Below are 17,956 nucleotides of genomic sequence, written 5' to 3' on the forward strand. Positions count from 1 at the left end.
AGGACTGGTAGTTGAAAGCTGAATGGGTAAAATGTGTATCAGTACTGTTAGGAGACTGGTGTTTACAAGACTGTAAAAGAAGGTATATTGAATAAAAGTGTCCAAAGTCGATCATCTTTCGTGAGGTTTTTTTTTTTTTTTTGCTGGTTAGTATCTGTATTTACCAAAATACGCTTATGCTACTTTCTGAAATTTCTTTCTCAGTAGCACTGAGTTCTAGTTGTTTCAGAATAAGTGATTATTTTTGTTGTCATCGTGAATAACTGACTTCTGTGATTTGTTGTCTCTAAAAAATATAGAACTGATAGTAGTATCCAGAGGGTCCCATCAAGATTGAGATCTCATTGTGCTGTTTGAGTGTATCTGAAAAGACATCTTATTTCTGGTGAAATGGCACAGTGAAGCCACAGAATGTATTTTTTCTTACATTTGTTTTTTCTCTCCGTATTCAGGATTGGGTCATGAATGGGCCACCCACAGTCTTTTGGCTGTCAGGATTCTTCTTCACTCAGTCTTTTTTGACTGGTGTGTTACAAAACTATGCCAGAAAATACACCATCCCAATTGACCATATTGGATTTGAATTTGAGGTAAGAAAATGCAGAGGAATTTTGGTTTTCTTGAACAGCTTGAAACGTGTTATGGGGCAGCAAGGAACAGAGTTTTCAAGTGAAAAGAAATTTTATTTAAAGGAATAATTTCAGACTGTCACTTATAGAATTTAATATACTCCAGGTAAAAATAACATCAAGCATGGTTTAATCATTCTAGGTGATGAAACAGGAGCACACAATGGAGAAAATGCCAGAAGATGGGGCTTATGTGAGAGGCCTTTTTTTGGAAGGTGCACGATGGGATAGAGAATCTTTGGTAATTGGAGAATCACTTCCAAAAATCCTTTATGATTCTTTGCCCATAATTTGGCTGAAACCTGGAGAAAGTTCCAGGTTTCTTCATATGAACATCTACTCATGCCCTGTATACAAGACAAGTGCAAGAAGAGGTGTCTTATCCACTACTGGCCACTCAACCAACTATGTTCTCTCAATTGAACTCCCTTCAGACAAGCCCCAGAAACACTGGATAAATCGAGGTGTGGCAGCGCTATGCCAGTTAGATGACTGAGAGTATGCAAGTCAAAACACTCGTATTTTGTTATTAAAAGATGTATTTTATTCCCCAATGGCTGCAATTTTTTTTAATGTTGGGATTTCCTGAGCTGACTTCAAAGTGCCTCTCAAGTTCCTTTGGTTTTTAGTCATTATGAGCCACTGAGCAAGAGTGAGTGAAAAAAGAACACTACAAACAGAAACTTATTTCAAAGGCCTGTGCTTTATCTTGCAACGTATCAGAATGAACAGAACTCACATCAAACTGCATGCCACTCACATCATTACAATTCTTGTGAGATCCTAATATTACCACCTACCTGCTACTATACGGCGCTTTTTTTTTTTTTCCCATTAAATTGGGCCCAAATAGTTCTGCTGCTGATTTTAATGGGAATCTAATCTATAACTCTTACAAATAAGACTCTGTGGATTTGCCTACCACTTTGGTGTCCCGGGAGTATGTAGGGCAAGGAGGGAGAAGATGAGAATAGTCTGTTGTCAACATGTGAAACCAATACTCAGTTAGCATGAACTGCCAGAGCTGTATTATAAAACTACAGTAACTGACACTCCTTGAAGATGTGCCTCAGAATTTCCATGGAAAATTTCTAGACAGCACATGCATTGGGAGCCTGCCATTTCTCAGAGCAGTATGCTTGTCTCATCATTTTTTAACTTTTTTTTATTTCAGTATTATTTACCTAGGTATCCCGAGTGCCTGATAAATGGAGCTGTTTCTTTTCTCCCATAGTCTCATTTTACTTCCATATCTTGTCCTCTTGCATGTTGGACTAATAACCACAAATTTTGTACTTGTTTAAGCCCTTTCATCAGAGAAGCTCAAAGTAGCTCGCAAACATAATTAAAAATAAAATAGCCTGAACATCTTCAAAGAGCTGTGCAGTCATTAACTAATCCCCACAGCATGCTAAGAAGGTACTAAAGATGGATCATTAGATTTGTTGTACACACAGTACAAGAGAAGCACAAAGATCAAGGCAAACATTTTTTTTTAAAAAAAAAACAACAACACTGCATAAATACCCACTAATTTGGGGTCTTGTATTTTTGTCATTGCCCAAATTGCAGCATTTTAATGATTTGCTTGAGGCCTCACAAAGTCAGAGATGCAGCTATAATCCAGCAATTCCCAGTATCCTGCTACAATCATTAAAGGATGCTGCTACAACTCATTAAAACATATGGTTCTTGTCATAGGATTTATCTGTGTGTTGTGCTTAGCTGTTATAGGTGAAAACAGTGTTCGTTATTGTTTTATTAACCTCAGGTTTGGTTTATATAAATATTCATAAAATAGTAACTTTTAAGAATGGTAACATACAGGTAAGCAAGACATGTTACAGGTATGTTGTACATTTTTGAATGGCTGCGTCTAATTGTTGTGGTTATCACTTCAACAATTCAGATCACTTATTAGGTCACTGACCTGACAGGCATCAGTGATAACAAACCAGTCATGACCCTTCTCTTAGAGGTGCTTTGCATGAAGGCCAAAGAGGCTGGACCTGGCTGTTGGATCCTTCCCTAGGGATGGATCAGTTCAGCTGCTGCTCTGAAAAGGACCTTTCTATTTAGATTTGAGCTTGTGCATGTAAGTGACTGGTGACTGCTTACCTGTCACTTCTGAGGCACTGCTGAAAGGGAAGCTGGGGCAACAATAGAGTAATCATTCTTAAAACAATAAATGAAGAGAATTTGAAATTTGAGGATTGAGTTTTTCCATCCTTCTTCAGATAATGCTAGTCTTGCAAACACCGTCCTCTAAATTAAACCATTTGAAATTTAAAGCCAGATTCACTAGTATATGCTAGCTAAATTACATTTTATGGATATAAATTACTTTTAAACTGTTCGAAAATACTGTGGGATAGCTTGCCAAGTGGGTTTCTTGTTAACGCCTTTTTGTGAACAAACACTAATGGGTAGTTTATTAAATGACACAGTTGTGGTTCTTGTGAATATATAGTGGCTTTGCTACTGCATTGTGTGCAATGTCCTTGTTACTGCGTTGATTTTCTAAATGCTTCTGTGTTAATGTTTAGATTTGAGATGAAGGCATCTCTTAGAATGTAATTAAAGACATATTTCAAGCTTTTGTAGATGTGACCGAAATATAGAGATGAGAGAAGTCTGTAAAAGAGAGGTTGTGCATCTGCTGGTTGCTATGTCCCCCTTTGCCAGGGATCAGGCATGGCTGAGTTGCTTTACTTGATGATTACTGAAGTACGTGATTTCCTGGGCTGCCCCTACTGTTAGAGAAAAAGTAATGGAATTTACTGTTGAGGGATATCTGTCTTAGAGATATTTTTCTGTGGTTCTTTGAAATGAGCTTCCCAACCTTATTTCCTGAGCATTGTCTAGACCTTCCTGAAGAACGATAAGCTGGCTAAACATTAGAATTCACAACCTTTCCTGGCTGAGATGCATTAAAAAAAGAAAAAGGAATCTCAGCTGTTAGTTGGACATGATAAAAATGTGAAAAATTTTTGGACAAATGAAGTGCCTTGTAATAGTAATATTGTTACAGGTTTAGTATTTCCACTTCTTAATTAGAAGCTCTCATTAAACAAACCACAAAACCACCTGTAATTACTGCAAATCATAGATTCACAGCCTTGCCAGTAACTCAAAGCAGATGGAAAAAAAAAAGCAGTATGCAGACATTACGGAGCAAGGGATATTTTTTTCCTTAGAAATTGCAGTGACATATTTTCAGCAAGAGATGCTGTAAGACAGATATGGTTAGTACATTTTCTTAGGAGACTGAAACCTTTCTTTTATCTCATCTGTACAAAAATCCATTTCAGAAACAGAAAGTACTATCTCTGTTGACTTTAACACTGTTGGGCTGTTAAGGGGAAAATTAAACAATGAAAAAGCAAAAGACAATACAAAGGCCCCGGATTGTTCTGAGTTCCTATAAGCTACAATGTTTTGTTGAATAGGATTAGAAAAACTAGTGAAAGACGCAGGTCTCTCATGTAATTAGCATTCTTGAAAATGAATTTATAGGTATGGTCATATAAGGGACCTTTCTGTCTGTGGATAAAAGATGGATGTAACTGACATAATTTCTGATGGATACCTAGTAGGGCCCCAAAAGAGTGCCTTATTTTCTCCAGGCCTAAAAGGTATTACAAGAACTAACTTACATGTACTAGCAGGAAGGTAGATAAAATAACTTAATCCATCTTAACCTGTTTTCAGTTCTGTGATACTTCCCTTGGAATAGATTGGGTCACTGCTGCAACTTAATGTTTCCTGACCCCTAGACAACACTGAGGGGGTACATTCAGTGAGCAGGTGCTGAGTCCGTCTTCTTAAATGATTGTATGCTTGCTAGTGTTAAATTTGGCTTCATAAGTGCATGGATTAATAAATTACTACCTTACTAATGATGGGGTAAGGGATAGGATTTCCAGAGAGGCGGTGTTACTAAGATATTCAAGGCCAAATATCGTGTCAACAAATTACTACTGCATTGCCTACTGGTTAGCTTGCAAGAGAGTTCATGCAACTGAGTCAGGATTTTTATTTCTAAAGAATATAAAAATAATGTCATCTTTTTATTCTAAATTATTCTAAAGCATCTCCTGACTCATGTGATAAATTGAAGAGACAGTATTTACTGGAAGGGGAGTAAGAGAAAGTTAAGGAAGTACAGGACAGAGTGTACGCTGACTGATTGGATCCAGTGCATTACAAACTCTTGAGAACTCAGAGGCATTTTAGGATAACATCTTTTTGCAAGTAAAATTAATGTGTAGGAATGACGTATTGTACCATCGTTGGGGTACTTCTTGACAGAAGTTTTACGGTCCTTGGAATTTAATACAATGAGTACCAGTTGAGATGTCTGCTTACCCACTGGACTGAGCTGCAGATGAAATTTTTTTTTATGAAACTCCCTCAAAATGGTAGTTTGCCAGTTTGACTCCAAAAACAAAGGACTCTCTTTAAGGCAGATTCTCTTTTCCATCAGAGTTTAACTTAAGCTGTTAAAGAAGGATTTTGCTCTCCAGACTTGACAAAAGAGCTGATCTAATCCCTCCTTTAGCTGAACAGCCTCAAGTTTTAACAAATTTCAGTCTTTGCCTTCTGGTGCTGGAAAGTAATGAGGGTCAGGCACTAGTTAATAATTTCTCAAACACTTACTTTGGAAAACTAAAGCATCTCAAATAACGTGATGCTGTTACTGCAGCTCAACTTACATGCTTTTCAGTTAAGCAAGTGGATACTCATTTGAGTTACTTAAGGCTCCTTGAGCCTTTTAAAAATTGCATATTTGTATTTCCCTTCAGAAATAAAATCATATTGTTATTTCAACTTGGTGTAAATCTTCTATAATTTTAGGGATGTTCTTTTGAAATAATCTATGCATTACAGTGTGTGCTCACAAAAGAGTTGTGACTATAACACTGACAGTAAATTTAGACTGTACATTTACATAGCTGTTTATTCACCTGATGAGTCACAGCAGCAGTACCTTCATTAGCCACATGAATTTTAACAATTAAAAAGATTCAAATGATAGTTTAATGACAAAGAATGAGCCTAAATGTCTATTTAAAATCCTTGTCTCTACACATTTTGGTTTGGCTCATTTGACACATCTCTACACTGGTATCAGAATGAGGATAAGAAAAGACTGTATTTGGAATTCTTTCAATGAAGGATTAAGCAATACGTATAATCATGTTAGTTTTTACTGTCTTTATTCCATCTCCCTTTTCCTAGGCTGAAGTAGTTTTGTCTTGTGTCTTCCTGGCAGCAGTAAATTTGCAAAGCTCCCACTGACAGGCAGAACAATGGCATTTTACATGTTACTTCCCACATGAGGCATTCCCAGGAAATAATTATATGGGAATAGATACCTTTGGGGACTGGAGCCATAAAGGATAGTGAGAAATTGGGCTAGCCAGTACCTGTCATGCTGATTCGGTCTTCTCACTGTTTCCTTGTACTTTCTCATCCGCTTGTATTTTTTTCACTCTTACAAGTACATTGCTGGGGGAGGAACTGTCATTCTGTTCTGCACAAGACTGGTTTTAACTTATTTTTCAGGTAGACAAGAATATTTCTTTGCCATTGTCTGTTAGGGCTTGGAGAGTTTAGGATGAGTTGGAGAGCTCAGAAAATAAGATTTCATTGGTTTTGCTGACTTTAATAGGAAATAATATACATTGCATTTTTCAAGTTTGCTTTTTTGCCACCATTAACTTCTGTCTGGAATAGGTCTCTGCTTATACCCTCTGTCCTTAAAGCAGCTGTGGGCTGTGCTTATATACTCTCCCAGTACAGTGCGGCTCTTGTCCACAGCTTGGTCTCATTGGTACTTCTAGCCTGAAGGACAGAAGGTTCCAGTAACTTTCCTGAAGAGGATTTGTGAACACCTAGTGAGGGAGGAAATTAATTACATTTCACTTCCATTTGTGAGGCACCTGCGAAACAGAAATACTCCTCGAACTTAAGAGACTGAAGAGATAGTGTACTGTACTTTCTTTTAACAAAGTTGGAGTTCTGTCCATAATGTAAGAGTTCAAGCCTAACACTAAAATAACTGTTGAGAAAGCCAATGTGCGGATTATGCTGAGAAGCTAACCATGTAAAAATGCACAGTGAAGACACCCAAAGCATCTTAAGCTTGTTCCTGTAGGGATACCCTGAAGGGAAAGTTTTCAGTCAGTCCATACATGGGAACCTGAGGAACCCAAGAGTGGAATGTTTTACCCTTGAGTTGTTTTACCCTTGCATTTCACACCCACACCCTCTCCAAAGGACGCAGGAGGGAAGCTGACATTGAGGCTCTAGGCTGCTCCTCTACAGTTTGCAAAAAGGAAAAAGAAGGAGTAGTGGCATTTCTGACGTCTCTTCGCTACTCTCCATTTAGAAACAGTACTTCACCGTAAGGATACTGTGAAACTGGAACGTTTCTCCAGGGACAACGAGCAGAGCAGGGACAGGAAAGGAAGGACTGCAGCTGCATGATGTGGTCACCGTATTCCCACTTGCATTCAGAAACTCTGGAAGCACTGTGTCTGCTTGATTCTCCTGGACTTTCTTGATTTTTGCTGACCCTTACACAAGGCACTGCCTTGAATCACAATTGAGCATATATAATCCTGAAACCACTGGAGAACCCTGCTACTGATTGAGTTTGAAAACCTGCTGTAATTTGTCCTGTCAAAGTAATCTTCGTATCACACCTCACTCCTTGAAAAGTGTTACTTTTATTGATGAGTCAGTGGTTGAAATGTAATAAATACTGGATAAAACTTATCCATCACGTGCGATGTATCTGTTAGCTTTTTGGCCTCAGCAAATTTGTAAGCAAGTGACCAAAAGAGCTTCATTCACAGTTGTGCACACAAATCACATGGATTACAGTCCACATCTTAAATGATGTGATTACACATCACATCTTAAATGATGGGTTATGAAACTTCATCATGGGATTTCAGGTATATTGGCTTAGAAATCTTCCTCAGCTTTTCCTGGTGACGCAATGTTCGGCCTTGTTTGTGGGCAAGACCCATAGGAGGCAGATGGATCTGGAAAAGAAAATCCCACCAGTTAGGTGCAAATTGAGAAGCTACAAGGAAAAGAAGGCATATATACAGACTAGGTGTCACTGAGTTTTAAATAATTTCTTCACATTCTGGAGAGGGCAACTGTACCGTCTCAAAACAGGTTATTAAATTTCTAGGAGGAGCGCTCTCTGAGGAGTGATAAGTGGTGTAACTTTCAGGCCCTAAATGTTGTGTTTATTAAAATCCTATACATTTTAGGCTTTAGTAACCTTGTTTTGTAGCTAGATATCAGACTGTAATCATAAAATACTTTTTTGAAATAGGACTGCTGACAATGTTCCAGAACAGTAAGACCTAGAAAACCCTAAGATTCCTGAGCAGATGTCTTAAAGCACTGTGTGCTTTATTCATACCTACCCAGTAAGTCACAAAATAATCCCAAACTGTACGTATTGAAAGACTGCCTTCTTATTGTCATGATTATATATACCATATTAAAATGATCAATCAATGTCATTGACTGCATAAGCAGAAGGAGCAATAGGTGACACGCTCTTCTGTTGATTGACAAAGTCTTTATATTTTCTAAGACTGTTAGTGGGAGTCATGCAGCTGTATCCCCCGAGTGACTGAAAACGTGGGTGTTAGTAGTCAGATGTTAGTGTTGCTGAGGCCGTCATCCTGTAAGATAGCTGTTTAGGTGCAAATAGTAGTAAAAGCACTGACTAAAGCAGCAACAGAGATTTCTAGAATCTGAAAAATAACGATCATCCAGTTTGTCTGAGAGCACTGATCTACAACCGATCCTTTGGGATTTCAAAGCCACTGAAGAGTATACATTTTAAGCCCATTTCTAGGAGCACTGCTTGCCAGATGTGCATTGTTATTCTGTGTACTGGAGAAAAAGAAAAAGCTATACGTGAAACAGATGCTAACAGTGATCATACTCTAGGCAAGCATGTGATGAAGATACAATTCAATTTTGACCATGACCACCTTGATAAGGAAAATATAGATGTGAAAACGTAAACTAGAGGAAGTCTCTTTGGGAGGCAGCATACAGTACTACAGACAGAAGTGACTAGGCAGTAAGGAAACTATATTGAATGGTGCAATAGAAGTCATCGCTGCAATTTCCAGCATTTTGGTAATCTTGGACGTGTTTTTCTCTAGGAACAGGGGAAAAGAAGCAGCAACATAGGCAGGTGTTTTATAAGACCTGATCTATGACTGGAGAAACAGTTACCATTAATGTAGGCTATGAAAATTATTATATCTATGGCAGATTGTCCTGGTTTGAGTATTTTTATTCTCTCATTTGATTTCCATTACTCTCTTTTTCTACATAGTGTCATTCATTGGTCGGTCAAGACTGCCTAAATATTTGGAGGCCTTGGAAGTTTAGCTCATGCAATTCCATTTGGGTTTTGACTCCTTATTTTGAGAAGAAATTAGTCAATTTATAGTGAAAAAAGATAGATGGAAAACATTTCAATATACATTTGGCTTATTTGGCTCTGATTTAGCATAGCATTTAAATACCGGCTTATCTAAAAATGCAATGTGGTGAAGGTGATGTGAACTTATGGTTTTATTGTCCAGTGAGAGCTAAGTGGGTATAGTTGAAGACTTTGTGACTAGATTTATACTCACAGGTCTTGGGTAGGGGATGTTATAGTGAAGTCCGATTTCTATTCTTGCCTCACATTCTTCTATACACTGCTTAATCAACTTTGGATCCATTACCTAAGATCATACAAACAATTGCTTTGTACAAGTATAACAATTAGCAATTGCAAGCTCAAGCATAGATGATGCACAGCCACATGACTTTCTTCAGCTTTTTTTGGCAATCCCAAGGATACAATGATTGTTATTTCTCACATCCATAAAAGGTAACATTAGTATTTGCCTTGACTCAACAGTTCTGGGCTTGATGGCACTGGATATTAAGGCTCAGAGGCTGTCACGACTGAGGCTATACAAAGAGGTTTTTACCCAAACATGGTATTTTCTCTGTAAAAAGACAATACACATGTAAACTACTAATACATCTATGAAAAAAAAACACTCACCCATTTGTCACTCTGCAAGGTAGCTAGAGGAGAAAGAGAAGAGACTCCTTGGTCTACATTCTGTTATCATCTTATCCAGAAACTCCCTTTGAAGTCAGACATATGGTGTAAATTGTGACTTAAATTCATTTTTTGATTTTTGCCTGAATTTACCTGAATTTAGTCCCAGACCAAAATGGGATATAAATGAGTATTGTGATCTTGAATTACAAGAAGGACCTTTGATTACAATGGAGTCTGTATCGCCCCTTTCAAAAGGGGTTTGAAATTTCTTCCTTAAGAAAAAAATGAAAGTGCTTCTTTAAAAAGAAGTGCCAATAGTTGTTGCTTTGAAAAGAAAAAAAAGAAGTGTAAGAAGCTACTGAGCTCTGTTTGCCATTGCATGGGTAATGATACACTTAGCTAGCTTTCTAAAAGATCAAAAGCTGTTTCAATTACATAGGCAGTATCTTTGGAATTTAATTTTTTCTTGGCATTTTTTTAGTGAAAGCTCTAGGCCTTTTAGACCTACAACAGTTAATGAAGAGCTGAAATAGTTGGAGTTTTATTATTACTATTTCAGGGGTGAAATTTAAACTATAACCCGAATACACCAGCACTTAAGGTGAATGAAATTTTGGGAAATCAAGTCTTATATTCATATCTTAGCGTCCAATCACTGAGACAGTGCAAAGAGCAAGAGGACAATCATTCAGAAATTCAAAACTGTAAGGACACTCACGTTTTTGTTTTTTCGGAATAATGTTTTGGCTTCATTTTTAATGTACTCTTTCTCTTGAATCGTTTCTTCTATCTGTCCTGATGCTGATTGCCATTTTTTGGCTATTCGGAATATCTTGCGGTAAAGGCCAAGAACTTCTTGTCGAGTAACTGGTGTCATCTAAAAAACAACACAAACCCCCAAACATATGCATGAACATTTTTGTTGCTAAAAGGCCAGCAAGCAGTGTAGTTTTCCATGCAATGGAATTATTTTAAAAATATTTCTACCATCTAAAGATATGCCGAGCTATATGAAAAAAAACTGAAATAGCTCCAAACAATAATTAGCTGTTGAAAGCTGAAGACCCAGTCCAGCAAAGTATTTAGACTGATACCTAAATCTGTCTCCATTCAAACAGCTTGAGCTCTTGCTTGAAGTTAAGCACTTGCCTTAGCGCTTTGCTGAATCACAAGCCTTGTACAAGAATGCCTGGGTTGTGTTTCACTGCTATTTTGCAACATATATTGGGCAAGTCACCGAAACTCTGAGCATCCCCCTTCCTGTGAAATTGTCATACCAATACTGACCCTATCTTTGCAAAGCATCTTGAAATCTGTGAATAAAATAACATGATAAAACCACCATGATATTGCTGAAAACTGGTATAGGTTTCAGAGGCTGAGAAGCTTATTTGTGATACCACTACAGTATGTAGTAATGGTTCAGCTGGATTTTGATGTGATGAAAAGGTGATGAAAGCTATTTTATCTAAGCACTGCAGGAGAGGCAGACTAACTATGGATTTAGGAAAGTCCTGAATGTCTTGATTTTCAGAGCGCTGTGTACCTGCTGAGCCCACTGAATCAGTCTCCAGGTGCGATAAGAATCTTTGTCAGAAATTGAAAATGAAATCCTATTCTTATTATATGTAAATGAGTATTTTATCATGTGAGTGGTGCCACCATTTCATGTCAGACCACAGATATCCCCGAGAGTAATCCACTACTGAAATAACAGCACTTCTGACATGGATTAGATTCACAGAAACAATGAGATCTGCTTTAGGGACACTGCAGCTGTCGAAGGTACCTTACTGTCCAAGAGGAAGACGCAGCAGCGCTGCAAAGTAAGTATATGGATACAATGAAGAACAAGTGTCAGGAACAGGACGTTATCTGAATGTCTCAGGATCCATTTGCCAACCTGGAGCTCTAACTGCTGTGGCTGAATCGACCCTGACATCAGACTCGTGCGCTGGGAATAGCTCCTCTGGACAATTTGCAGCGGGGCAATTTCGACAGCCTGAACGGGCCTCTGGAGGGAGCACTCTCTCTCTCGGTGACAGGAAAAGCTGCTTCCTAATGCATGCACCCAAATTACTGCGGAATGTTTGGCAATGTGGCTGTCACTCATCTCCTTGCAGTCTGTGCCAATTCCTATTATTGTGGAGAGCAGAAGAGAGTTTTGCACCGAAGTCTTCTCAGGCCACAGAGTTCTCCAGTGGCGGCATCCACCACAGCAGGTGACCTTCACGAATATTTCAGTACCGTCCTACTGTGGCTTCAGATAGTCACACTGTCTTTTCCTCACTGGAGTTACAGATGCTAACCTGAAGACAGGATTTGGCCTGTAGTTCTTTTTGCTAAAAAATCCCAAACTATTAAATCCTAGTCTTTTTTGTCTTAAGTGTTGTGATGACCTGAAGACTTTTTGTTGTTTCATGAACTCTGTTAGGAATCTTAAGAAGTACAGACATAAAACTGATTTTCTCTGATTCTTAAGAGAGAACATTTTTCTTTTGCTATTTGTATTTTAAAATGTTTAACCAATCATATATTTTCGTCCCAGATGTAAAAGTGATTCTTGCTATCCAGCAGAAAGTATTTCTAATAAATGGTTATGGTATTTCTAGGAAACAAATATCCACAATGAAACAGCTAGGTAGTCCCAGCTCGTCAAACACTTTGGAATAAATGCTTCACCTTATCAACTCTACAGCTCCATTTCAAGCAATAAAATTAGTCAGACACGAAGCTACACGTATACATGTATCTGAAAAATCATTGATTCCCTCTGTTGACTGCATATTTTGTACAGAAAATAAACAGTTCAATTACAAGAGCTGACCTGGTGCAAGCTGAGTCCCAAATCACCTCCTCACCTAGCGCCCCTCCTGGCCTCACTCTACTTTTATTTGAAGGTGTCACCTCTGGTGGAGCTGGTAATACTCTTTGTTCCCTGCTGACAGCTCATAAAAGGTAGTACTGCACTAAAAAGTTTCAGCTTAGGTTTTCATGTAATAGGAGGAATAATGTCAGAGGAAAAAAATGTTTAAAATACAGGTTTAAATTCTGATCTATGCATTGGACAATTTCCAAGGCCATAACTTGGGACAGTGCCCTTTGTTCAGAGCTGCAGTCACACCTGTTGCTTTTGGATTTTAAACATGCTAAAAATCTGTTCATAAAGATTTCATTTAAAAGTTTAGAACCAACAATTATTTTTTCACCCACTAGTTGCTTCCTCTCCCCCACCTAGAACTTATTTTTTCTTTCTTTAATTTCTTGGTGTTGGAATTGATACAGAACTGTGTAGCCCCTCATCTAGGTATGGGCTGTATTATTGCTCTCCTTTGACATATGCTATATGATGTAAAAGCCATTAAGCAGCTTTTCATATATACTTAGCAACCAGCTGCTCCTGTGGCTCATTTTAGTCAAGAATTTCTAATGCTACAGACCTGCTCGTAAACCATTTCTGCAAAGATAACATAAATGAAGGTGTGAGGAGCCCTTCAATGATAGAGGACCCCCGTCTATCACAGGAAAGGATGAGAGCAAATAGGACAAAATTCAAGGCCTGGGTCAGATTCTGATCTGAGTGGGAGTGTAAATAGGGAATAATTCCAGTGAGAGCAAAACTACTTCCAACTTAAAATGTTGGAAGTGAGATTGGAGTATTTTCCCTTCAGTATGAACAGAGCCCACACCGACAGTGACGGTACAAGTCATGTATCAGGTGCAATTTCGTCAAGTGACGCTACTTGTATTAGTTTTGTGGGTGTGCAAAGTAATTCTGAGTGGGACAGAAAGGAAGATAAGGGAGGCTTTCATGTCCTTGTAATTACTCATCTTGCAATTTACATCTTTGGCATTTAAGTCATAATTATATTTCACATCTCTGGAATGCTAAGTGGATGTTACACCACTTTCCCAGTAACACTCATCTTGTGGTAGTCACACCCATTGTTTAACTTCTACTACCCTTCATTTCATTGCAGAATGTAGCCCACAGAGGTTAACCACAGGTGTTTTTGTCAAAAAGTACAGGGCTATTGTATTAGCTGAACAGATTTCAGGTGTTTACTGCAACAAAACAAACTGGGAGGTCAAAGGTAGGTCTGTAGACACAAACCTATCAATGGGAAAAATGGTAGATTGCAGGCTGGTTTTGAGCTGATTGTTAGAATTAAGCCTTTGGAGGGAAGCCAAGCGTTGCCTTCCAAATACGCATTTGCTGGATGCCGTGGCAGAGTTCTGACAATGCAGGGTTGTATCGTTCTTTTGATCTACATGCAAACCCCTGTTATCAACATGCAGATCAAGCACATGAAATATCCCATTGTATCCAAACTTGCAAAGGAAGCCTGAGCAGTTAATGAGTTACTGCATGATGAAGACGCAAACTTTTTTCATTGTTAATTAAAACAAATAATCCTTTAGACTATAAAATGTAATAACAAGGGGGTTTTTTTTTAGGAATCAAATATACATTCCTTTGGATTTTTAGATGGTTGACACAGAAGTTCAATAATCTGAGTAATCAGTGAAACACCAGTCGTCTTTTGCTATTTGCAGGTTTGTTTAAAATTTAAAGTTAAAGTTTATATAAAAATAAGGAAATAAATCTGTCAACTGTACTGCAAAGTGACCCCAATAGTGCGGTCAAAGCAAAGTTAGGACAGAGGGTGAGCTGCATGGAGACTGACTACTTATGTATGAGCAGCTAAATTACAGCTGCTTCCCAGCGAGGGATGCTTGGCTCAGAATGCGTGTCCAGCACTCTCCTCCTGCCTGCACAGCCCCTTTGCTGAAGTTGTAAGTCTATTTTATTTCATCCTTTCTTTTAAAGTCAAGCATTAGCTACTCACTTCAAGCATAATATCTGCCAGTAGCGACTACATAGAGAATTTTAGGAAAGAAAGGGTGAAAGTAATAGCCCATAAGGGAAGAAAAAAAGGGTATTTTAAAACAATACATCTCTTCTTTTACATCCCAGCTAACTAGGGCACGCATTAGTAACACACACTTAGTGCTGATGCTGAAACCATATTTGCTCAGGGGAGGAGGTGGTGGGGAAGAGAACTCTGCATGAAATAATTTGAAAAAGCAGCTTTGAACTTCTCAGATGTAAAATGTTTTATTTAGGAGTAACACAACTTCTATCTGACAGCTGGTTTGCTACTGGCAAGGAGTCCTAAAGACACAATGACAAACCACTGGGCTGATTGCCTTCTGAATCAAGCTATGATCACATTTCTGTTACAGAAATAAATTACATAATTCAAAAGCAGAGCATGTCAACATTACAGTATGGAACATCATCAGCTTCAGCCTGTATGGCAATCTGTATCTCATATTTTCAAACATACTCTTTGGCTACTGCTTATTTAAAGAGATGCAAAAAACTGCACATAGCTGGCTTTTTTTTTTTTTTAAGAGCTAAATTATACCACTTAGCTAAAGAGTGACCTGCAGTCTCTCTCCTGCTGCTAATGCAACAGATAATCAATCATTCCTTTCACAGCTATCCACAGCAACTGGAGCTCAGTAATCTATATTCATCTTTCGTGCAAGTCTGCCAAAATGAGTCTGCGGTTCTTAAGGCAGCAATGAATTTGGCCTGTCATTTCCTTGAGGGACAACAACTGAAACAATGAGTTCCTGTGGCACAGAGAGAAAGGGTCACAGATTCCTGTGATAGCTGGGCAGGTCACGTGCCTTCCAGTGATATGAAATTTCAAAATCCAGTTTCCACAAAGTCATTTTATCTTCTTTCACTCAAATCAATGACTTAGTGGCCTGTGACAGCTAGTACACTGCAAACATCGACCACATGTGGCTGCAGCAGGTACCTAACAAAGTGAAAACTTAATTTGATTTTCAGTCTTGATTGATACCTTGGGTTTTTTAAGATTCAGCCAAAACCAAATCATAGCAAAAATTCAATCACAGCTAAAATATTCCATCTCCACATGATGAAAAACAAACTAAAACGAAAGATCATATTCTTCCGTGATGGTGTTACATCCTTATTTCTACCAATGACTCAAGCCTGTAAATTTCAAGACATTTCCATCAAGAATTAATTTGACTCCAAGTATTTCTGTTTCCATCTACAAGCTGCAGTCATAAATCTCTGCAGATTTGGTGAAAAAGAACCAAGTTACTAAACCGTTATTCAATAATGATACCTGAAAGCAAGGTGACTTTCATATGGTTTTAGATTTTGTCATGCCAGTCTCTTTCTGCTGGGAAACTGAAGTGAACTGAAACTCCGAAGAACACCTCTGAACCAGCCTGAGTTTTGTACATCCACTGTTCATCAGCTGGGATGAGAACTCTGCTATTGCATTCGTGCCTCGGATTTCTGACTGAACTTGGATCCCTTTTAAGCTTTCGTTTACATATGGAGCGGTCTTTTGATCAGAAAAAGGAAACTTCATGCAAAGAGACTATAATTAAATAGTAAAAGCAAGGACTTGGATTTTATCACTGGTTTTCCTATGTAATTTCAGATAAGTGAAATTGTAGAAAATTAGGACATTCTACAACATTCTCTTCATTTGAATAAATGAAAGTGGAAACCCTTAACTAGTTGCTTTTTATCACAGAGTTTTCATCTTCTGAGGTGGTCAAGGCATTATCTAGTTTTAGTAGGACATACAGACTCTTGCTCTGGGAGTGCCTCCTGTGCCGTGGTAGCCTCAGGAAGAACAGAAATGCTGACTTAGCATAGAGGAGGAGAGGAAACAAAAAAAATTGCTTTACATATTTCTTAGCTTTCTCCTGAAAAGCATGCAGTGTCCAGGTAAACTTGAAAGCAATATGAACTCATGCAACCCTGTCACTCATGCTTTCATACATTTAGAACCATTTTCTCCTCCTTTGTGTTTAGTTGTCTATTAGTCACAAGCAGAGAAAGAGGTTTTAATGCAGTGCAACAAATTTAGCAGGGAAAATGAAGTCTCAGCTAGCCTTGGATGGCCTTACTTATATAATATAGAAGCAATATGAACACAAAACCCAGTATGGATTTATGCACCTTATTCATACCTTGGCTTCGAGCCAAATGCAACTGAATGCATGAATAGAAATATTTCCCAGCATTGGAACCACTCCCAAACTTGAGAACAGGTATAAATATTAAAGCTAGCAAAGAAACAATCCTCCCTACCCCCTTTCTTACTTTGTTCTGTGGGCCATTTAGTAACACTCCTTTCATGAACCCTCTGCTTCAGTTTCCAAATGCTCCAGTCCCAGACACTGATAGATACAATTTTTAGTCACAATCTGAGAACTATAGCAGGACATATTTTGAAAAAAAGATTTCTTTTTTTTTTTTTTGAAGTCAAGTGTTTAAATCCCATTATATATATAAATACATATATATATATCCCATTGTATAAATTCAACAAAGCCTCACACAGTGCTTGCACTGGACTCTGCTGAATGGCGTATGGATCGGCCTTTGGGGCCTCCTGCCTCTCTGACAGCACAAGGGCAGAGGAACGTGGGGCCGGGGGAAGTGCCGTTCGCTCTGTCCAACAGTCGTCTCTGGGTCTCTGTGGGGAGAGCCCTCCAGCCCGGCGGTGACAGGACAGAAGGACACCCCCCTGACATAAGCTCCAAGTCAGCAGCAACTGCAGGCCCAGGTGAGAGGTTCTGGACTCATTACACACAGGACCTTCTCCACACCTCCTGGGCCATCCCACAGCCATCCCTGCAGCCACCGGTGTCATCAGGCAGGCACGGGGACTGGCTGGGCAGTGAGGCCATCACATTCCTCCCTCTGGGAGTCAGGCCTACCCCTGCAAAGGCCACAGCCATGGAGCTCAGGGCAGGCAGCAGCACTGTGGATGGACGCAGGGTGGCTGTGGGGCTTGATTGTCCTCAGCACCGTGCTAAGATGGCGCTGCCCGCCCCCACCCTTGCCCAGAGCCGCCCGGGCGCCAGGGGGCGCTGCAAGCGCGGGCGCCTTTCTGCCCCCTGGCGGCCGGGGCGGCGCTGCCCCCGCAACCGGGCGGAACCAACGCGTGAAGTGGGGGGCGTGGGGAGCGGGAAACTCTCCAAACCTCCGGCCTCTCCCTCCCCTCCTTCTTCCCCGCACGTCGGCTTGCCCACCGTCCACCCCGTCACTTTACCTTCGGGAAGGAGCGCGCTGGGACCCCGCTCCCCACCTTCGCGCGGCGGTTCCGCCCCGCTAAGCCCGGTCCCCCCGCTCCGGTGGGCGAGG

At 39.5% G+C, this 17,956-nt stretch overlaps 2 protein-coding genes across 2 annotated transcripts in view; one reads left to right on the forward strand and one right to left on the reverse strand.

Moving 5' to 3' along the window:
- Window positions 1-1,167, forward strand: part of DNAH3 (dynein, axonemal, heavy chain 3) — a 59,729-nt gene extending 58,562 nt beyond the window's left edge. Inside the window, exons 59-60 of the mRNA XM_009886551.1 lie at window positions 453-590; window positions 772-1,167. Coding sequence (XP_009884853.1) covers window positions 453-590; window positions 772-1,125 — 492 coding nt within the window. The 3' untranslated portion in view covers window positions 1,126-1,167. The remainder of the gene's footprint in view (window positions 1-452; window positions 591-771) is intronic.
- Window positions 1,168-7,344: 6,177 nt separating this feature from the next.
- LYRM1 (LYR motif containing 1) lies at window positions 7,345-17,956 on the reverse strand. Its single transcript, XM_009886552.1, has 4 exons — window positions 17,901-17,956; window positions 10,460-10,618; window positions 9,317-9,409; window positions 7,345-7,684 (listed from the first exon to the last, which is right to left on the reverse strand). Exons 2-4 carry the CDS (start codon window positions 10,616-10,618, stop codon window positions 7,568-7,570), a joined length of 369 nt encoding a protein of 122 aa, XP_009884854.1. The 5' UTR covers window positions 17,901-17,956; the 3' UTR covers window positions 7,345-7,567.

The sequence above is a fragment of the Charadrius vociferus genome, unplaced genomic scaffold, assembly GCF_000708025.1.
Source record: "Charadrius vociferus isolate BGI_N301 unplaced genomic scaffold, ASM70802v2 scaffold46, whole genome shotgun sequence".
Lineage (NCBI taxonomy): Eukaryota > Metazoa > Chordata > Aves > Charadriiformes > Charadriidae > Charadrius > Charadrius vociferus.